The sequence below is a fragment of the Lichenostomus cassidix genome, chromosome Z, assembly GCF_008360975.1.
Source record: "Lichenostomus cassidix isolate B80296 chromosome Z, HeHo_3.0, whole genome shotgun sequence".
Lineage (NCBI taxonomy): Eukaryota > Metazoa > Chordata > Aves > Passeriformes > Meliphagidae > Lichenostomus > Lichenostomus cassidix.
Window position 1 is genome coordinate 72,145,876 of NC_139511.1, and position 22,944 is coordinate 72,168,819.

At 45.0% G+C, this 22,944-nt stretch overlaps 1 protein-coding gene across 1 annotated transcript; it reads left to right on the forward strand.

Moving 5' to 3' along the window:
* The first annotated feature begins 339 nt into the window (after positions 1-339).
* LOC146425202 (urea transporter 2-like) lies at positions 340-12,651 on the forward strand. The gene is made up of 8 exons (XM_085042528.1): positions 340-505; positions 2,468-2,657; positions 3,125-3,253; positions 5,459-5,651; positions 7,150-7,297; positions 9,501-9,635; positions 10,789-10,838; positions 12,090-12,651. The coding sequence occupies exons 1-8, from the start codon at positions 340-342 to the stop codon at positions 12,357-12,359; spliced, it is 1,281 nt and encodes a 426-aa protein (XP_084898654.1). The 3' UTR covers positions 12,360-12,651.
* The last annotated feature ends 10,293 nt before the right edge of the window (positions 12,652-22,944 follow it).

Here is a 22,944-nt window from a genome sequence, read left to right on the forward strand (position 1 = left end):
AAGAGTTATAAACATGTGGGGCTAAGGTACAAGAAGTGTTTGTGAAGGGTACAAGGAAAGGGAAAGGGTATAAAAAGGGTATAAAAAGAAAAGACAAAAAACCATCAGGCATCACCATGACAGCAGCAGGGCACTGCCTGGTCCCCATCCCCAAGAGGAGACACCACTGCAGTAGACATCACCCCCAGCTGTGGATCCAGCAGATCCCTTCTCTATAAACATCCCATCTTTGATAAAAGATATCCCCACAGTGTTCTGGAGGTTGTCAAAACCCAAAATGTTTTTTGAAACCGTTTTCTCTGTGGTTTACAGTTACCCTTTACCATCACCCAACAGAGGATGGATCTGGGCGAGATCGTTGTGACTGAGCATCCCAGTGAGAGGGAGCTGTACAAGAAGCAGATGCCAAGAGCCCAGGACCTGCTGTGGAGAGGTGGAAATTGGATCCATCATAGTTTTGGGTATCTCACGGGAGAAATGAAAGAATATGGAGAGTGGATGAAAAGTAAGCAGAGGGGATGTGCTTGGGTCTCCTGGTTGGGGATATCTGTGTTGCCAAGAGTAATTCCAGTGAAGTGTGTTTCACCCCCTGAGGCAGAGCAGAAGCAGCATGGTCCAAGCTCATTGCAAATCTCTGGCCTTTTAATTATCTCACTCTCAGGAAGAAAATCTCACTGCACCCTCTGGCCATCACCAGGGCTGCATGCAAAATTCAGCACAGTCCGAAAATGCCTTTCACACTTAATCAGTCAGATGTCATTAGCATCACATTAGCAGTGCCCAGAATCACATCTCACATTAGCAGTGCCCAGAATCACACATTCTGGGCTGGGGGTTGAGTCTCGTTTGTAGCTGCCTTGGATCAGCCACTGTGTCTCATGCTCATGTGGGTTGATGATGGAGACTAGACTCTTGATAGAGGCAGAAGCTCTAAATTTCCCAGTCTTGGGGGAGCACTGAGCACTGTAGGTGTTAGAGTGCCATAAAACAGAAGCCAAGGCTGATCTCAAAGGTTCACTGTCCAGACAGGAGCAATTCACAAGCAGATGGTCCAAGTGACCCAGAATTACTAAGAATGAGAGTCTGAGAAGCTGTGGAGCACTGTGGGTCCTCTGTCAAGGCTAGGGCTGTTAGCAGTACAGCTCCAGCAATGGGAGAGAAATAGGAGAAAGCCATTTAGAGCCAGGCCAGTGTGATCTCCAGACACAGGGCAATATCTTCTCCTGCTTTCTCTCTACCTCAGCAGTCCACGCTTTGTAGACAGCTTTTCTTACTCAGTGCTCTGGAGAGCTCTGGCCACTGTTGTCTGGTTATATTTGAATTTTTACAGTTAATACTTGACTCTGAAGCTAAGTGTACTGCTGATATCTGTTGCGTAGCTCAACACCAAATATTAGATAAAATTAATTCAGACAGCCAGGTCATTTTTCTCTAAGGAACACATTCCTCCTCCTTCTCATTTCTCTCCTTAACTCTGCCTGGAATAAGTTCTTAGGAATCACTCACTGCCCATATTCAAAAAGTAGCCTGGCACTTAATGCTGCACCTAATTAACAGACTAAGTTAACATAATTAATTTCAAATCTTGGAGAAGATAAAAGCTGTGTATACACATTGCATGAACATCTTGGACATGCAAGTGGCTTCTCTTTGTTATCCATTCTCCTTCCATCACCCTTTAATAACACACAGCAGCTCAGAAATGGTTGCAGTTTTCCCAGAAGAGAGACAGAAGAAAAATTCAAGTCAATTTGCAGTAGAAGAACCAGCAGCAAAAAGTTATTGCTTTGCCCTCATCCCACCTTCCCCCTGCACTCACCTGACTCACCTGTGCTTGGTCCCTGTTTGCTCTGCCCAGGTTCAATAACCTCCTCTAAAGAACAATAATTCTTTGTCCTCTGGAAATGCCTCTGTGCCCTGAGCACAGCCCAAGATGTAATTACGGTTTTCTAATTTAGGTTCTTTAGCTCTCAAAATACTTTTTAGACACCTTTGACCCCATCTCCTATACACAGCATACCTCCATGTTCAGGATCATTGATTTTCTTCCTAAAACAGCAAAAAATTGCTTCCTTTTCATATTTCCCTATATATGTACAAAGTAGCTTCAGAGTCCCTCTCTGCATTCGAGTTATACACCAAAAAGTCTGTCTCCTTACTAAATTTATAGCAGAATCTAAAGTGATCTACCATGCAAGTAATCCTTTGACTATTGTTTGGCCACCATAAATAAATCACTTGTTTGTCTGTCCCTCCATGAATTTTATAGCAGTGCCCAGTCCATCCCTACTGGTTCTCAAGTGCCAGATGCAAAATATGCAGAGACAACAATAAATCAGAAAGTGGTTTTACAGAGTTGTTAACACATCACCCAGAAAGGTGATGTGCGCAGAAAGAGGCTGCAGAGATGAGCATGATTTGCTAAAATGGTGCCTTTTTGACAGTATTTTCCCTTGATCTCCTCCAGACAAGCCCTTAATGGTTCAGCTGGTGGACTGGATCTTGCGAGGGACCTCTCAGGTGATGTTTGTCAACAACCCTCTCAGTGGGCTGATCATTTTAGTGGGGCTTTTCATCCAGAGCCCCTGGTGGATGCTCACAGGCTGCACTGGAACCACTGTGTCCACATTAACTGCACTGGCCCTCAGTCAGGACAGGTAAGTGGCACCTCATGCACTTAATGAAAATTGATGGTTGTGATATATTCTGGAGCCCACTGAGAGCTCACTGCCCCTTGTTAGAGACAGAAGACTCAGGTGAAGACAGAGAGCTGTGGCCAGAGAAGAACTGACCTCTCCCAGTGGCTGGCTGTCTTCATGGAAAGACAGTTCTCTCTCTGATAGCCATTGTCACAGCCATGCAGGTCCTTCAAGCCACAAGGACCCCTAGCCATTGTCACAGCCATGCAGGTCCTTCAAGCCACAAGGACCCCTCCAGACCATCATCATCCAGCAGTCCCCAAACTTTCCCCTTCCACACACTGGTGCAAAACATCAGTACATCAGTAACCTCACTGATTTTCACCCCTTCACCAGGGCAGAGCACTTATAAATTGCAATTTGTAGGTCACCACAAAAGTCCACCTTCAGCCCAGCTTTCCCCCTTGGAATTGTTTCCATCACAGGTCATCCATCGCAGCAGGGCTGCATGGCTACAACGGGATCCTGGTGGGGCTGCTCATGGCTGTCTACTCTGACAAAGGGGATTACTACTGGTGGCTTCTCCCTCCTGTGGCAGTGATATCAACAGCCTGGTAAGTGCCACTGCTCCTCCTGGGGACAGTTCTCAAAGGATGGGTGTGGCTACAAACGACCTGGACACACTGGGGTGGAGGTCATTGTGACCAGCATGGCAACACTTCTTCCTCATCCAGGCACTGAACCAACCCTGTGCTCATCCTGAGGTATCCTGAATCCTGAATTCAATATTTCCCTATTCAGATATGCAGCCACTCATGAGAAAAATTAATTCCTCCTAGTAGCTCCAAAGGACATACTATGTCCTTCCAGGATTAAATTTTGCTGTTTTTAAATATGGATCTGAACAGCACTGCAGAATCTATTTAACAGCCTTAACTGAAATTAATTTAATAGTCACATTGTAATCACTATAAGCAGTAAGATGCAAGTCATTATTGGATTTTCACTACTTTTAAGATCAGATTTGTTTTGTATTTCATTTCTTTAGTCCTTCTCGGCATAGGTCATTTTATAACAGTGTCTCAAAACCCAGGACATGTTGCAAGAATGTTTAGCTTGTCTTGTCTGCCTGAATTCCTTGAGGCTTTTTGTTCAAAATTTTCTTCATTCTTTAGTTCACAAGACTTTAAGGTAGAGCTGAAAGATTTTAAAATCAGACACTTCTGTGATTTTTTAACAAATACTTTGAATTTCATCTTTAGAAGTCAGCATTTATTTAACTGTTTCCTTTTTTCCCAACAAGATGTGTAAGTGACAGAAGCTTTGCATTTCAGCACAGAAATTAGGACACCATTTTCACTGAAGTACTGATTTTTTTTTCCTACAGCTGCAAGCAAGGAAATCTCTAAACTCCTTTGGGAACCAAACTTGTCAAAAAAAGAATAGGCTTCATCTGAGATTACACAGGGAGAAAAAAGCATTTTTCCCACTGATAGTATCTATACAGCAGGACACAAGAGGTTGCTTTTGAAATGTCAAATAACATGGGTGGGGTCGTTTTTTATTATAACCAGCTTAATGACCTTCTAGGGCTCAAATGCAGCTCCTTGAAAATTAAAATTTTTAAACTGATTTTTTATAAACTGTAATGTTCACTGCTATGTGGAGTTGACTGTAAGTGCTATTCCGCTCACCTGTAGCAGAAAAGCTCAGCTGTAAAGAGAGGACAGGTCATCTCCACTGAGGACCGTCCATTTGCTCTCTCCCTCAATCTTTCTGAGCCCCATAAAAATCAGATATTACCTTGCCAATATGCTGCCATAAAGCCCTTCATGTACACACTTCAAGTGGAAATGAGGCAGTGTGGAAATGTCCCAAGGAAAACAGAACAGGCAAAGTTTATGTCCCAGGTTCTACAGACAAGAAATTAGGGAAAGACCCTCTTATTTCAAGGTTTGCATGCTTTTTATGTTCTGTCTCTAACAGGTAGAATGTCACCCCAAGTATTAGGCATGCTAAAAATATTCAATCAAGGTTTTTAAAAACAAGTTTCAGTTTTCAGAAAATGCTGTATGATTTTGGATGGTACCTGGGTAGCACACAATGGGATCAGTCTCATTGTTCATCCCCAGGAGCATCAGTCAAGGTCTGGGTGAAGTCTGTCACCACCACCTTTCACAGCTCAGTTACAGTGGTGGTTTCATCTTACACTCTGTTGGGCCTTTTATGTCCTTAGGACTTCTCATTCCCCACAAACAGTGTCTAACATACTGAATATTTACATCTTTCTTAATAAAAGATTTTCCATCCGCTTTGATCACCTCTTCTGCTTTATTTCTCTTCCAGAGCCATCACCTGCTACCCTTCAAATTTTTAAACAAAAATAAAGCAAAGCAAAACAAACAAAAAAGGCAAATTGTGTCATTTCCAGCTCCCTCTTGCCTCCTCAAGACAGCAGCTTTTTTAGACTATCTGAGGTTCTCCACAGTTCCTTACATGACATTCCCAAAATTTCCTTTTCTGTTTCTTGTCCAAATTTCCAAGTGAATAAGAAGTCAAAACCTGTCCACGCCTAAACGCTTTATTGGATGCATGGATGGACATGAGAGTATTTTTTTCAGAAAGATGAACAGCTTTCTTTAACTCTTTGTTTGATGCAGATTGAGATATTAAGGTATTCACCATCTGGTGTTTCTACAAGGAATTTGCCTTGGCTTTTATTTGCCAAAATTACCTTTTTATGACCAAAGAGGAGAGCTGTTTCACCACTATAAATTGATGTGAACAAGCTATATTTGTATTTCTTCTCCTGTTCTCAGCCCAGTGCTGTCCAGTGCTTTGGGATCCATCTTCAGCAAATGGGACCTTCCTGTCCTCACTCTGCCCTTCAACATCGCGGTGACTCTGTACCTGGCAGCCACAGGACACTACAACCCCTTCTTCCCCACAACCCTCATCAAGCCTGTTGCTGCAGTGCCCAACATCACCTGGTCTGCTATCAATGTGCCTCTGGTGAGCTCCACACCCACAGGGTTAGGGGGTTCCACTGAGCAGGGGAGCATGAAGGCTGTGACATCTCTGGGTGACATTCTCCCATGGGTCAGAATAAGTCAGGAGCAATGCACAGAAATTCAGTGCAAAGAAAGCAGTGCCACAAACCCCCCAGGAACAGGCCCTGGAACACATCCCACACACATCTGGATATGCCCTCCTGCTTGTCCAGATGTGGTTAAAAAAGCTTCAGCAACACACCCAGTGGCAATATGATAATTCAGAGGAAACATCAGGATTTCAAAGTGGCAGAAACTCATCCATATCCTGTCCCCTCACATCTAGTCCTAGCTCTGGAGGGTCACCTTGCCAAAAGAGCACAAGGGTAACTGTTCCAGAGGGTTGTGGTCAATGGCTCAGAGTCCTGATGGACAGCAGGGACAAGTGGTGTCCCTCAGAGGTCCATATGGGCACTGCTGTTGTTGAATGTCTTCATTACTGACACAGAGGGATCGAGGGCACGCTCAGCAAATCTGCAGATGTCACCAAGCTGAGAGGGACAGCTGACACACCTGGAGGATGGGAGGACATCCAGAGGGACCTTCTTTTGGAGAAATGGCCCAAGGGAATCTCAGGAGGTTTTACAAGGCCAAGGGTACGAGCTGCACCTTGGTAGGGGAAACCCCTGGGATAAATCCAGGCTGGGATGAGCAGATGGAGCAGCCCTGGAGAAGGGAGAAGGTGCTGTAGGTGAGAGCTGCACCTGCCCTGAACCCCTTGTGCCCTGGGCTGAGCCCAGCAGTGTGGGCAGCAGGGAGGGGAGGATTCTGCCCCTCTGCCCCTATGCTCAGGTGAGAGCTCACCTGCAGAGCTGCCCCAGCCCTGGGAACAACAGCACAAGGAGCTGGAGCTGCTGCAGCCAGGCCAGAGGAGGCACCAGGATGAGCAGAGGGATGAAGCACATCTTGTAAAAGGAAAGGCTGAGAGAACTGGCTTTGCTCAGCCTGGAAAAAGAGAATGTTTTGGGGTGATCTAACTAAGGCCTTCCAATACCAGGAGAGAGCCTATTGGAAAGATGGAGCAATACTATTTGCAAGAGTCTGGAGGGACATTTGAAGCCATTCCTCCCAAGGAGAAATGGCTTCCAATTGAAAGAGAGAAGGTTTAGATGAAATACTATGAAAAAAGTCCTGTCTGTGAGGGTGGGGAGGCCCTGGCACAGGGTGCCCAGAGAAGCTGTGGCTGCCCCTGGATCCCTGGCAGTGTCCAAGGCCAGGCTGGACAGGGCTTGGAGCAACCTGGGATAGTGGAAATTGTCCCTGCCATGGCAGGGGGTTGGAATGGATGATCTCTAGAGTACCTTTGAACTCAAACCATTCCATGATTCTGTGAGGTACTCACAGTTCAACTCAGAGCCAGGGTTCCTCCCTTCCCTTTTCAGCCAAAGGGACAAAACATCTGCTGTGTCCCTCAGGGCTCAAACACACAACAACATGCCTTTTTCTGCCATCTGCTGTAGCTCCTGCAATCCATCCCAGTTGGTGTTGGTCAAGTGTATGGCTGTGGAAACCCCTGGACTGGAGGCATTTTCCTCGTGGCTCTGCTTATCTCCTCCCCACTGATTTGTTTACATGCTGCAATTGGATCGACCGTGGGGATGTTTGCAGGTGAGAAATATTTACCAAATCATTTCTGCAACCAGGGTGTCTTTATCCAAGCCAGATTCTGTCCAGACTTCAAAGTTGCATCAGCTTGGAGGTGGGATAACCCTCTGATTTTTCAGTCTCTAAATTTGAAAGCTGTTGCTAAAGGTCACACAACACACAGTGAAGGTAAGAACAGAAACAGATTTTCTTTAAACTTTGCATTTGTTATTAGATTTGTAACTCAGGCAGGTGGTTTGTTCCACTTTACTTAACCCTCTAGCCCCTGGATGTGATGAATCCCAGGGAGATCATAAGGAAACCTAGAGAAAGAATTCCAGAACTTGCCACCACAATTGTTTATAAATTACCACCACAAGCAAAAGTCTGTCTCACAACAAATCAGCCAAGGAATAGAAATAGATTTTCTGGGATGCAGTTTGCTCAGTCTTTCTGTGGATTTGAAAAAACAGCTAATGAATGCCACTGAAATGTCCTGTCTCTCCACTAACCAGAGCAAAACAATACTAAGAGACACAAGCCTGACCCTAGAGGTTAGACCTAATTAATAACACTTAGGTGACCAATTTTAATAAAAACAAGTGATGGAATAAATGTAGTCGAATTCAACAACCTTGGAAAAGGCAGTGATCCAACAAGAAGTTCTCTGTGCTCAGAAGCACTTTGTACAAGGCATGACCCACCTTATATTTGTGTTTTTAAACAAAATTGTCCACAGTTTGTATGGCTAAGAGCATGTGGCAGATCTTGTACAGCTCTGACATTTAATCTAGAATGGAAAGGTCAGAGGAAAGTTTCTGGAGACAAGCAGGGTGATAAAACAGAGAGAGACAAGGGCAATACAGCAGGAAATGTATTAATATTACAAGTGTCAGGAAGGTGGCCTGTGCACTACCTATTGTGCTCCCTTTTTCATTGTTACTCCTGAACCCTGTGAGAAATGCTGCAGAAGTTTCTGAGATGTCAGGTTTGGAGCAGAGCCTCAGTTCCCATCCCAGTGGAGAATATCCACTGCAGAGGTGAAGTGACCACCTCTAGTAACTAGACCATATCTCACAAAGGTCACTCAGAAGAGATGGAAAGCTCTGTTCACTCCCACAAAAGACATGCAGTTGTGCCTCTGATATACAAAATAATGGAATGTGTGAGGTTTAAACTGTATTTGGGCACAATTTTCTGCAAGGAGGACACCCAGTTGAGAAGATTCTCCCACACACTGCCTGGATCCTCCACCTGTGTGTGTGGAGACAACACACTCAGCCAATACACAGAAAGTTTTGTCCGAATAAAACCTTTGAGGCTGGGCCAAATTCCACCACAGGGACATTATCATAGCTCCAAAACAATGAGCCTCCTTTGACATCCTCCTTTCCCTGCATGTGCCTGTGTGAGCACAGATAAATCCATCTAGATGCTACAAGGAAGAGATGGCAGATCCCTCCTGCAGGTACTGTTATGAATGGGAGACAGGAGTTTTAGATGAGTTTCTGCTGTTTGCTCAGATCTCTAGCAACAGGCAGGAACTCTTATTAGGGTGGCCAACACCCCAAGACCTGGTCTCATTCTCCAGGTCCTTTAATAATGGCTGATTAAGTCTAAGATGATATTAATTATCATTTATCAGACACAGAAAATGACAGAGATAAAAACTAGAACAAACTACATACTACACAGGAATAATATGATTGCAAATTATGAGTAGCTAAACTGCAATTATGAAAAGGTACCTATTCTTATTAAAAGCTTGCAAGAATAATATAACTTAGGAACCAAAAGTATCTTACCAGCTGATTGGTGGTGGAGAATACTTAGGAATCCTTTCACCCAATTCTCAATACAGTAACCACAGAGCCTGCATCCAGACTCTGGGGAGAAGCTCCTTGCACATCTTCAGAGTGTATGTAGAAAACTTCTGCTTGCTTTTGGGATATTTTTCATGAGCTTTATAGTTGTAAAAGAGTGCCTTTCGGTCACATACTCATTTCTTTGTTTCTCTTTTCACATCCTCTCTCCATACCAAAATATGAATTCAAGGTTAGAGGTCTCAGACCTTTGGGCACCACAAGATAACCTCCTGCTGGGCTTCTGACCCCACCAGAGTTATCTGTGTTCCACCATGAAGCAGAAGGATAGAGGGGAGGGGGAGGACATCCTGCCACAGGTACCTCTCACACCTGACCTCCCAGCCCTGCCCTTTGTCTTGCAGCTCTGAGCATTGCATCCCCATTTGACAGCATCTACCTTGGCTTGCACAACTACAACTGTGCCCTGGCCTGCATCGCCATCGGGGGAATGTTCTACGCCCTGACCTGGCAGACACATCTGCTGTCACTTGCCTGTGGTGAGTGCCTTTTACAGAAGGGGAAGACAAAAAATTTGTGCAGCCAGGCAGCCTATGAGGAGCTTGGATTTAGAGTCAGCCATCACTCTGTTTGTCCCAAAAGTAGGTACTGTGCAAGAGCTTTTTTCTGATGGCATCAGCACTGGGCTTGGAGGTGCAAGTGAGTACAGAGAGAAAAGTATTAGACTCTGATAATGTGGAAAGATCTAGAAAGGGTGGATGTAATGTTTGTGAAAGGAGCACAGGCTTTTCCACAAGCATGGTTAACAAATTAACAACTCAACAAATTTGCAGAAGCAGCCTTTTCATAATTATATGTATCACTAGAGGAAGTGTGTCATAAGAAGGGAGCTGTTGCACCAGGTCAGTTTAAAATCCATGTACCAAAGACCCCACCTCCAACAGCAGTCAAAACCAGGCACTATGGGAGCAGTTTAAGGAAAGAAATTTCCCATTTAAGACATTCCTGTAAGTTTTATCCAGACTCCAATAATCTTTATCTCAGTCATTTTCTGTCCTGAGCACAGTTTCTGGATTTCTCAGTAGCTGTTCCTTCTTCGGTTGAGTGCTTGGGTGCTTCCTGGTTCTGCCATCCCTGGAATCCTGGGGCACAGAGTCTCCCTGCTAGCTGGCTGTGCTGTGCAGCCACAGGACAGGGAGCTTCTCAGGTCCAGCACTGCTGGAGAATTTCTGCAATTCCCACTGCATGTGGGTCAGGTCGTGCCAAATAAAAAGAAATTAAAGATAAAATAAATGCCACCATAACTTGCTCGTGACAAAACCATGCTCTTCATTCATGATTTATCTGTCCAGAGCAGACAGGATGAAATGTAGTCACAGAACCATTTGGGTTGGAAAATACCTCTAAAATCCACCACTGCCCTGGGCAAGTCCAGCCAGGGCTGGACAGCCTTTTGAGTGAAGAAATTTTGTCCCTAATATTCAACCTAAATTCAACCCTGCTGCAACTTGAGGGCATTTTCTCTAGGGACATTTCAACTAATTGTTGAATTGTATCAGTGATCCTCACACCAGGTAGCTGGGATGATATTTTGCTGTACATTTGAACAATATTGCTATTTTTTTATATTTTCTTTGGAGAATTGAACAATATTTTCCTCATCCTGAGTTCTCTTTGGTCTTTTCTTCTCAGCATTATTTTGTGCCTACTCCGGAGCAGCTCTTGCTAATGCCCTCTCTGTGGTAAGTGTGGGGTTTTGTGTTTTAGTTGTGGTTTTTGATTTATTTGTTTTAACTGTACTTTGATTTGTTCCAATCTAATGTTAAGGAAATGCTTCAAAATTCTCCATGTCAGCTTTGACAGCACTGAAATTTGAATGCTGCAGCCAGTTGGCAGGTCTTGTACAAACTCTGTGTCAGTTGAATTGTGCCCCTGAAGACTTTATATCTGATAATAAGATTTCAAAGACTTTTGGAGTATGTTATCCACAACAGGGCTGTGCACATATGTGTGAGTTACAGCAACAGCATATAGTTTGAGATTAAATACACAGTTGAACATTATCTTTTAGCAATTCCAAATTATCTAAATTTTCATTTGCATCTTTCAATATCTTTCTCCAGCCCTGCCCACAGATATTATTAAACTTTGAACTAGGTATGAATATTGAAATGAGGGGAAGACTGTTCTGTTAAGTACAAAGTTATTATATTTGGACAAATCAAGAATGGAGCGAATACAGAAATGCCAGTCTTTGTTTCTTCTTTAAGATCTGAGAGAATAAAACAAAACCATATTTTAATTAAATTGATTTACTAACTTAAAATAAAAAAAATATTAGAACTAGCAGCTTTGTGCACTAAATATTTTCATCTGGCACCCTCTCAGTACTGTGTACTTCCCTGCATATGGGCTGCTTTAAGCACACTTGTTTTTGGGAGGCATCAGGAAAAAGGACACCCACCTTGTATTCTTATTATCTTCTTTTTGGCAGACCTTAATTCAGGTCAAGAGGTGGGGAAACAGAGAGGACTGAGGGCTGAATGTGATGCCAGTGACATCACATTGGGGAGAGTGAAAATGTGTGAATAACACCCTCAATAAATGATGTTTTACAGAGCAGACATAGTAGAATTTGGCTCTTTCATTAGAGAGTTCAAGTGTCTATGTGTGAGCTGGGTGTCTTGGCTTTCACTGCCATCATCAGAGCTCTGGAGCTTGATTCAGTGTTGGTGCCATTCAGCACCAACAGCTGCACCTCTGGAAGGACTGAGCTGTCCAGTGCTGGGTGCTCTGTGCAGCTCCACACCCTCCAGGTGAACCAGAGACCTCTGCATGGCCAGCTCAGTCAGCATTCGGTAGCCACTCTGCCTTCAGGGAAAGCACAGGCTCCCCCAGCTTCCCAAATGCAAGAGTTTAGCCACAGGCAGATGTAAAAAGCACCAAAACGCTGTCCCTGAGTGCAGCCCGGTGTCTGTTCTGTCCCCTCGCAGCTCGGGCTGCCAGTCTGCACTTGGCCCTTCTGCCTCTCCGCCCTCCTCTTCCTGCTGATCACTTCAGAAAACCCAGCCATCTACAGGATGCCCCTCTGCAAGGTCACCCACCCTGAAGCCAACCGGATCTTCTACCTCAGGATGAAGAGAAGGGCCTCGGAGAGCAGGAGGGAAGAGCAGAAGAGAAAGGAGCAGAAACCCTGTGCCAGCTCGGAAATAAACAGTGGGGAAACCCCCCTGTGCACCCCCAAGAGCCGCCACAGCCACTGATCTCAGGTGCACACAGCTGGGCAGGTTGGGGCAGCTTGTCAAATGTCACCCCAGTGTCACAGCACAGCCACAAACACCACTTTTGCCAGCAGTCTGCAGGCTGGGGATTCAGCATTCCACACTGGAGAAATCACGGTTTGCCCTTGAGCTAAGCTTTCCAAAAAGCACTCAGGTAACATAATAACAGCTGCCTTATCAATCCACTGGCTGTTAACTTGAAAGTCACCTCTTATCAATAATAATTATAAGAATAGGCAGAGGAACATTAAAGCTGACAAGAGGCTGCATTTAATTTCAGAGGTGTAATTTAACAAAATAAATATGCTGAGAAGGCATTGGTGTCTAATAATAATAAATAATGTAAGAACTAAGTCAAGAGCTGCACTTCAAATTAAGAACATGTATATTTAAAAGTGAAATAAACAGACTGTTCTCTTCCTTTCTTGTGTGCCATCAATGTCTAACCCTTTTAATACCTCTTAACAGCTACAACACACACAGGTAAACATTCTTACAGAGCACATCCTGTAGCACTTTTGGTGCCATCTCCTGGCTCTTCATTAAGTGCCAAGGCAATGAATTTATATGCTTTAATCAGACTAGAAGAGTGACTAGCTAGCAATGATCAAACATTCTTTTTTTCCTTGAATAACTTTCTGTCTTACAAATAGAAGGTCTCTCTCTCTCTGTGTCTCTCTCTCTCCTGCTGATTGCAGGATAGCAGGTCTGAATCCCAACACACATCCTGTGGGAAATTGGGAAACTTCATGCAAAGAGTGGGATAAACATTTACTGCAGGTAAGGAAGGTGGCAGTTCCTTCCCTCCCTTTCCTAGAGGAACAGATCCTTTCCATTAAGCCATGAAAAATTAACAAATCAAAGGTTCCCATTTCCACTTCATGCCTCCTCCAAGTCCTTACAACAGGGAAGCACCAACTTCCCTAAAGAGGATTTTCTCAGGAACCTTTTCCAAAACCTCTGTGAAGGAGGCCTGACAGAAAGGCTTTCTCATTCTAATGTTGTTTTACAAGGTCATTTTAGAATCACAGAGCCAGAGGATGTGAACACTTAGAATCCAAAGAGACTGTGCCACCTCAAACATTCAGATCAGACCCTGTCCTCTCTGCCTGGTGATGTAGGGCTGTTTAGTAGATCCATGTGAATGGTTTTGGGCAGGTGAGATCCCAGCTCCAAATCCCACTTTTTTTAAAGTTGAGCCTGGAAGCTGCTGATGGGACTATTTCTGCCTTTATCACCAAAAAAATAATGCAGCACCAGCATCTGCCAGCCCCTCTAAACGTCCCTTAGAAACAGCATCCAGGATTCATCCTGGGAGATGAAAACACAGTGTTGTTTATGTTTAGATCTTTTTTTAAACAGGTGAGGCCATTCCAGGAGCTCTGGCAAAATTTAAGTCCCACTTCCTTCCTTCTCTGCCAGGACACCCTTTGAGCAAACAGCAAACAATGCTAACGGCAAAAAAGTCTCTCATGGTCACTACAAACTGCAAGATCGGGGACATCACGCCATTGCTGCTGCTGTGGAGAGACAAAGAAAGGCAGAATAGCACAAGAGGTGACACAAAACTGAGTGAAGACCTTCCCTCTACAGCAGTCAATGAAATATGAAGCTCACAGAAACTAGCAGAATCTATTTATGCAAGGTTTAATTTAGCTCATGCACAGTCCAGCATGAGAGAAATATTTAAATAGTAGCCATACAAAGTTACTGCAAAAAATACTGCAATATAATGCTATAGCCATATATGTGAAAAAGAACTTCAACTGCAGTTAGTTATGTCCAACATATTATTTGTTTTCCTAAAAATAAGAGTGAAGCCCACACACAATATGGCTATTGGAAAGGATTTGTCATGTAAGTGCCACTGCAGGCATTAATTCCTCAGCCACAAGAAAATCCATCCTGAAACCAATTAGTAAAGCAATTTCTAGAGCTGAAGCCTTCCATAAAAAATAAACAGCTTTTTTAAGTCTCTAGCTAATCAAAAGATTTGACTAACTATAGCCAGTACTAATAATTCTTGAAAAGAGACATGACAAATCAAGTGTCTCCTGCAAGGGAGCAGCAGACAATAAAAGCACTAACTGAAGCTATCAGCAGTCTGATACCTACAGAGTTCTATAAAAATTTTCATTAAGAGAGATAAAATGTACAGTTTTCAGTGGGACTAATAATTTTGAGACAGCTCCCAGAGATCTAACATAAAACAAATATGCCCATTAAAGGCACAAAAAAAAAACCCTCTTCTGTAATTAGAGCAGTCACTCCACCCAGCTCACCTCCATCTTATATAACATTAAATAAATGTTCCTGTACAAACAATACCTGGCCCAGCCATAGCACATGAAAAATCAACCCCCTAAAAATTTGCCTTCAAAAATCAAAAAGGCAGAACAGACTAAGCAAAGTGAAGGAAGTGAGCTCCCCAGTGAACAAAGACAATTCTTTTGTAACTGGTGCCCAGTGTAAAAATTAGAATATACACAATGTGGTTCTAAGAAAAATGCTTACTTTACTGCTCCAAATATAATTTTTCCCACTCTTGTATTTGCTTCATACCACCTAAAAGAAAAAAAAACACAACTTTTCTCTTTGGGAGGAGGTTCATAACTCTTCTCCCATAGACTTCTGTTGATAAGATCAGCTGCAGAATTCATAGAGAAAAAGCTGGGGAAAGTCCTAGCTTGAGTATTGGTGGCTCCAGGGTGACTTACCTGTTAATGACTCCTCATGAACAATTAGCAAAGCTACACGGAGGGAATGTGGAGAGAAGGGATTTGGTTTCCCAGTGGATGTTGTTTGTAGCAGAGGTCAGAGCAACACTGCCACCTGCACTGTAGCATCCAAGCTGCTGGAGCATGAAATTTCCCTCCTGATTCATAGAATCACAGAATCCTTTAGACTGGGAAAGCCCTCTAAGATCCTCAAGTCCAACCATTCCCCCAGCACTGCTAAACTTGCCACTAACCTATGTCCCCATGTGCCCCATCCACATGGCTTTCAAGTCCTTCCAGGGATGGGAAATCCATCCCTGCCTTGGGCAGCCTGTCAGTGTTTGACAGCCCTTTCCATAATGAAATTTCTCCTGGTAGCAAAAGTCTAAAATTGATTTCCATCATCTCATCTTTCTGGGGACTCAACAACCTCCTCAAGTACCAGTGGGGCTAAGAGCAGACAGGAAGAGCACAGAGGGACACCACAGAGGAAGGTGGAGACACCAGGGAGGACACCCAAAGCTGCAAGCCTGGAAAACAGTGATGGGGAGAAGTGGCTGCAGGGCTGCACAGATCTCACAGGCCAGGCAAAGCATGGTGGGTTAAAGCCTCATGAACAGATTTCCTTGCTGGCTTCCACTCTCGAGCAACCAGAGCCACTTTGCAGCAGAGCCTGCGCCCAGCATTACTGTGAGCTTAGAACAAAAAATGTCATTTTTTCAGCCCTTCTGCAGTGCAATATCTCTTGTCCCCATACCTGCAAGTGTTCAGTGCAAATAGGAGCCTGAAATCACCAGACACAGGGGGAGGGTGCATCCCTCCCCAGCCCCTAGGCTGCTGGCACAGGGAGCCAGCCAGCATCCCAGCAGGCACCAGAAAATACCAGGAAGGGATCTATACCAGGAGAGGCACTCCAGCAACACAGGGCCTCCCTACAAACAGAAAACCCCAAAACTCTAAAACTTGTCCAAATAAGATGAGTCCCTAAAATATCCAGATGCTGGGGAGTTGCTCTGTGCTCTGTCCATGCCTGAGATCTCCAGTCTGCAGTGACAGACATTTCGCCCAACAGTGCAGAATGATTTAGGTTTTTTGTAGATCACATTTTTCAGGGTTACAGAAAAAGCACTGTGATGGGGAGGTCTGTTTGCTGAACATTGTCCCCTCAGTCCCTCCTCCTCCACTTCAGTTTTAATTTGGGAGATGGAAGGGGTTCAAACAGGAAACAAGCCCTTGATTGCAGCTGATTTTACAGCTCTCAGGGGGTCTTTTACAAACCCCTGCAGCTGTTGCCACAGCTGGAATTCACACATCCCAGTGGTGGGATAAGAAGACCAGGGGTCTTCTCTGTGAGAAGCAAAGGTTTCTTCCACCACGTTTTGCCTGGGAATGAGTTTGGGTATCTCTGACTTCTTACTCAGCAGCTCCTGAGTGCTCTCAATTACCTGTATGCATTTAATAGCTTAAGCTCACCTGGAGCTGCATCCTCACATTTGTCTCCAGGAGCAGCCCTTTGTATGGACAGTTGACAAATACCCAAATCCCTGTTTCCAAAAGCTTCCCATCCCCTGTTCCCAACTTCACACTGCACAGCAGGGTTGAAGCACTAAGTGTGTGCAGAAGCCCTTCCAAAACATCCAAGTCCATCACCCACCCAAAATGCACAGATGTTGGGGATGTTTAGCACATCCCAGCACCTGCAAATTAAACTGTGCTGTGCACTGAATTGCAAAAGGCAAAAGCAGAGAGACAGAGGCATCCTTGACCTGTGCAGCTTAAGATGATCTGTAGTCTTTTTCCCCCTGCACACCCCATCCTGCACCTGACACTGCTTTTCCACACTTTCCTCATTTCAGCCAAGTGCTGACAGCTCTGTTGCTCTATCATCCAAAAATCTCTGCTCTGCAGAACCCCTCAGACAGAAATCAGGTAGAGACTTCCTGTCTTTGGAGAAAACAAAAAAGGCAGAGGTGATGACAAACTGTCAGCCAGTAATGGTTTCTTACTGTAGCCAATTCAGTTTAATTCACTTGTGCCAATTAAATCATGTTTAGGGCATTTTCCCTCCACAAAAACTGAATCACCCAATAGATATGACTTTTTTTTCTTTTGCCTACCCAAAAATGTGTATCTTTACTGCAAATGGATTAATACTTGTTTATACTTGTGCATGAAAGTATTGCTCCATAGTACTGTTTGCAAAATCCCATAACCACCCGCAGCCAGAGCAAATCTTCACCTATTCATTGCCCTGATTATTAATTTTCTGTTGTTTCTACTGTCTAATATTTCATTTCTGGATACTACCAGTCCTCTTTCTCTTGTTGATCAGCTATGTGCAGCTATCCACTTCTATCAAGAACTACTTGGCAAGAAAGCAAAAACCAGTTGGATTTATAGGCTGAAAGAGTTTCTCACTGGAAGAATTATAGTATTCTGCTCTATTAAGGCCTAACACATTCATCTCCTGCAACATACAGCTTTGTGAGAATGGATTAGTTCCTTGGAAGCAACCATGCCCTGGTGAGACTCACAGCTTTACCATCAGGGCAAAGGAAGCAGAAAGGGCAGGAAAGTCTATTAAGCAGAGAGCAGATGAAGAGAAATTGACTCTGAAATTGCAAAAGTGAATGAAGAATCAGAAAGACACCTTGCCTTGGGTCATTATAAAGAGGCAAGTCTGGCCAGCTTTGTCATTCATAAGGGGATCCTGCTTCCCTGAGGTTTGGAAAAAGAGCCTCTTTGAATCTGGGCTTTTCCCTGGAGCCAGGAGAGCAGGAGAGGGGTTTGAAGTTGAAAGTTAGAATTTTTTGAGTTTCAGTTTCCAATCTGTACTGAAATGTGGCAATACAGTCAACCTCAGGCTTTGAAATTCCTCTAGTATTCCAGATTGTTTCAATGTAATGGTTGGACTCAAAGGTCTTCTCTGACCAAAGTATTCTATAATGCTGTGATTAAAATAGGGCTGATCCAGTCTGCCATGACAGAGATGACCAGAAAAACAAGCAGCCTTGGGGTTCAAGCTCATGCATGAACCAGACAGCTTTTCTCCTTACCACCTCCTGAGTCTCAGGGACAAGACTCAATCTCATCTCCACAGGCACCCAGGCCAGCCTAGAGAAATATCCACTGCTGGCAGGAGAAATGATCCTGCTGACTGGAAAAAGGGGAACACAAAACCAGACAAGGAGAGCCAGCCAGAAGAATGTATTGTGCATATGTGACCTGTATTTCACTGGGTTTCACAATACACATGACTGCCTGGTTTTTCTTGGGGCCTCAGACACATTTCCTGAGCTGGACAGCATGGGCATCTCAACACTGGTGAGAGGGATGGTTCCAGGAGGCAGATCCTCATCACCAATCTGTAAACCACCAGTGCACCCCTTGGCATGTGTTGGCCTTGACTAACTACCTAATTTTCAAACAATTCCCCACTCCCAGTAGCAGTCATGTTTTGAACAAATACCTTGAAAAATTTGCAGTTTTTTACCTCAGCACTCAGAGAATCGGGCTGCAGGAGGAGAGTCTGCACCTCTCCAACCTAAAGTTGCACCTATTTGCAGAGCAAATAATTCTGATGCTTCATTTCTGGATACTACCAGTCCTCTTTCTCTTGTTGATCAGCTATGTACAGTGTCTTCCACTTCTACCAAGAACTACTTGGCAAGAAAGCAAAAACCAGTTGGATTTATAGGCTGAAAGAGTTTCTCATTGGAAGAATTATAGTATTCTTCTCTATGTTAAGGCCTAACATATTCATCTCCTACAACATACAAGTTTGTCAGAATGGATTAGATTCTTTTATTTATTAGAATTAGAAAACATCAGAATAAAAAAAAAATTTTAAAAAAGAGTAGAACTTTTTTGCAGGTTACCATAAAACAACTACAACCTGCTCTTCACACATTCCTGCCCCATTTCTATGCCAGGATACACAGACTGTTGTTTTTAATCAACAAGCTGGTTTCCAGATATCACTCATGAACTCTTGGAGCTGCATGGACTGAGGAGGTGAGTCATGAGAGGACCACAAGGTGGACAGGAAGGACAGTGGGTGTCCAGAGTGGGTAAGTAGAGGATGGAAGTGATGTGTCTGCATTGGGAGAACTGTAAATTTTGGGAGCACACAGAAAATGTGCTGCTCAGCACACAGAGCATCACAGAGGCTCTGTGCACAGGGAGTTCAGGCTGTTCCAGGGTCAGGGAATTGCTCCTTGTTCCTGTGAAACTGGAGGTGTGAATTCCTGCTGGGATTTCCACAGCTGCACTGCGGCTGTGCTGGAGCACCACGAGAGGGAGACGAACACCAACTGTGCTCTGCTCCAGCCACTCACTGTCCACTGCCACACCAAGGAATGCCAAACACCAGCTTTCTCGGGAGAATTTTACAGCCCAAAACGCAGGGATGGAAGCTTCCCACACCAGCTGGGCTGTTGGGCCACTCTGAATAAACCCAAAACTATTTCCCTCAGCAAACAAGCCCAAGATTGTGACAGACCCTGAGGTGCTCCGTGCTGAAACAGATTTTTCCATTCTTCACTCGCTCATAAAAACCAGATGAAAAGCAGTGTGTCCACGGATGCTGATGGGGGCAGACTTGCTCCTCCAGGCACCCTGCCTGTGGCACAGGTCAGTCCTCAGCTGGGCACAGGAGCTGTGTCCTCAGCCAGGACATGGGCTGAGCACCACTCTCCCTCAGTGGTCATCTCCCACTCCAGCCACACCTCCATTTCCACTGCCAGCTCTCCACACACCTCCAGAGGAACCACAGACTAGCAATAATTCTGGAAGTGAAATATTAGGCTTGGTCATAGTCAGCCCAGACGAGCTGTGAAAGTCCCTTACCTCACTGTAGCAAATTTGGAGCATCACCTCATTTTGACACTCTCTCCCATAACATCCTCACAGACAAGTTGATGAAATATGGGCTAGATAAGTGGACAGCAAGCTGGATTGAAAATTGGCTGTATATTTAGGCTCAAAGGGTTATAATCAGTGGCACAAATTATAAGTAGAGGTCAGTCGTTAGTGGTGTAACCCAGGTGTAATAAGTTTAACTCCTTAATTAATGACCAGGATGTTGGAGCAGGGTGCACCCTCAGCACATCTGGGGAAAGTAGAACACTGAGAGTAGTGTTGGGTACACCAGAGGGTGGTGTTGGCATTCAGAGGGTCCTCAGCAGGCTGGAAAAATGGGCTCATGAACCTCATGAAGCTCCAGAAGGAGAAGTGCATTCCTCCTACATCTGGGGAGGAACAATTCCATGGCATGCTGGTGGCCATCCAGCTGGAAGCAGCATGGCAGAAGAGGCCCAGAGGGTCCTGGTGGTCACCAGGGTGACCACAATCTGACAATGTGTCCTTGCAGCATGGAACACCTTCCTGAGCTGTGTCAGGGGGAATGCTGTCAGCACTTCCAGGGAGGGGATCCCCCCCTTTCACTCACAAACACTGGTCACAAATCACAAATCCAGACCCCAATCTAGCAAAGGCAGACTGGGACTTGTGGTTCAGCAACCTGCAAAGCTCCATGCATGGATTTACACCATTTTGAAGCACTTTTTGGAGCCCAAGAGCTGATGTAGCTCCTGTGCAGACCTAATCCCAGCAGTAAAACCTGAGTCAAGAAGCACAGCCAAAAACAGCAGTAAAAGGCAATCTGCTACCAAGTGGTTTTAATGCACCTCTTCAAGGCCACTGAGCCTTGAGAGAGGAGTGAAGCCAGAGTGTGTGAAGCTGAATTAGGGCCATTAGAATATTTCCTGGCACAGCTGACCAGTTCAAGCTTTGTACCCAGCTAATGCAGCCAGACAGCTCCTGCCTGGCGAGCTAAACCAGTCAGGGATCATTCAGCATTTTTCTGGTGCTGGGTCTGGTTGAGATCCAATGACCAACCCTTGCTCTGACCATGTCAAGCACTGGGCTTGGTCCAAGGGATGCTCTCAGAGGCAGCTTCCCACAGAGCACAGAAGAAGAAACACATTAACCAGCCCCCCCAGCAGAGAGAGGATGAGGTAAATCACAGATTTAGACTTCTAAATCTCACAGAGCTTAGCTGTCAGACACCAACCCCAGCTGCCTTGTCCTCAGCACCAAGGGGTCTTCACACATGCCTAAAATCAAGAGACAACTCTCTAGACCCCTGTGTTATCTGCATGCTCAGTTTGTACACATGCACATGGTCACCCAGAGCTGGTGATACCTGGCAGCTACCTCACAAGCATGGAGCACATCTCAATCCTTTTGCCTAGGAATGGTCATTGCTGTTTTAGCCTTCCTTGAACTCCAAAGTCCAAATGAGAGGAGTGGATGCCTACATCCTTGAGTGGCCAGGACTGGAGGTTAGTGATGGGCACCTGAATTGGCATCAAGTTACACCTGGGAGGTTTCCTATCATCCCATCTTTCTGTGTTAGTCCTACACAGAGGGAATCTCAGTCCTCAGGCAACCAGGAGTGTTCTGCCTAAGGCACAGGCAGGCATTCCTGTATCCACCCCTTCACTAGCTGGCTGCACCTGGGATCCAATGATTCTGTCACATGGCACCAGAGATCTTCACTGCTGTGTTTCTAGCCCAGAGCTGCCAGGGACCTCATTCCCACGCAGGCATCAGCCGACTGTGATCCTGTTACTTATTAACCAGCCCTGATAATCTAAACAATGCCCTTCTCCAAGATATTCATCACTGACCTGCCAGCCACTGGCTTTTTTGTGTGTCACTCCAACCTGTCAAACACCTCATTAAGGCACCAGAGTCAGACAGAACAGTCCTGAATCTGGTTCCTTTGTACAAGGACATGGTGACAGGACAGGCAGGAGTGGCTTCATGCTGACAGAGAGCAGTCAAGATCAGATATTGGGAAGAAATTCTTGCCTGTGAGGGTGGTGAGGTTCTGGCACAGGGTGCCCAGAGAAGCTGTGGCTGGCCCTGGATCCCTGGCAGTGTGCAAGGCCAGGCTGGACAGGACTTGGAGCAGCCTGGGATAGTGGAAGGTGTCCCTACTCAATGCAGGAGATGGGATGAGATGAGCTTTAAGGTCTCATCCAACCCAAACCACTCTGGGATTCTGTGACCCTGACCTTGGCTCAGTTGGTCAGGGCAAGGTGCTAAATCAGCAAGCTTGTGTGTTCACCCCCTGTTTGTGCCATTTTCTTAAGAGTTGGACTCGATTATTCTTGTGGGTCTCTCCTAACTCAGAATATTCTGTGATTTCCTGGAGGAAAGAACTGCCCCATAGCTCCACAGATGGAGGCAGCCCAGAGCCCTGCCTGCCCCCTCTGCTGCACCCCTCTGACAGGGAGCTGAAATAATGTTGCTTTAAATAACTTGAAGCCAGGCCTGGGCATCCCTGAAACATGAGAGGTGCGAAGTCCAAAACTCAGTCTGAATGCACTCCCTGTGAGGCTCTCCCACCCAAATCACCCAAAGTATTTCTCACCTTTGCAAGGATTCATTTCACCAGAAAAAAAGCAAAGGCAGACTGAGGAGAAATTATTGGTAAAGGGAAAAAACGTTAAGTGCACTGGAGTGAAGCAGCTTTCCCTGCAAAATTCCATGTAACATGTTCTATTGGGTGCAAAGGCACAGGCTGGCAGTGTCTGGCTCACTCTCAAGGGCTCCTGCGTGTTTGATCAGAGGAAGACTAGCTCTCCCAGAAGTGCTAAACTGACAGCTTATATCAGATGCCCTCCTCTCAGGGGAGAAAAAAATCCAACGTTAAAAACATCTCCATCAAAAGAGATGCAGCCTGGGAATGAGCAAAGTGAGGATAACATCACTCCAGCTCATGTGCATGCTTTCCACAGGAAGGCAAAGTCATAAAGCTAGATGGGTTCTGGCTCAACCAT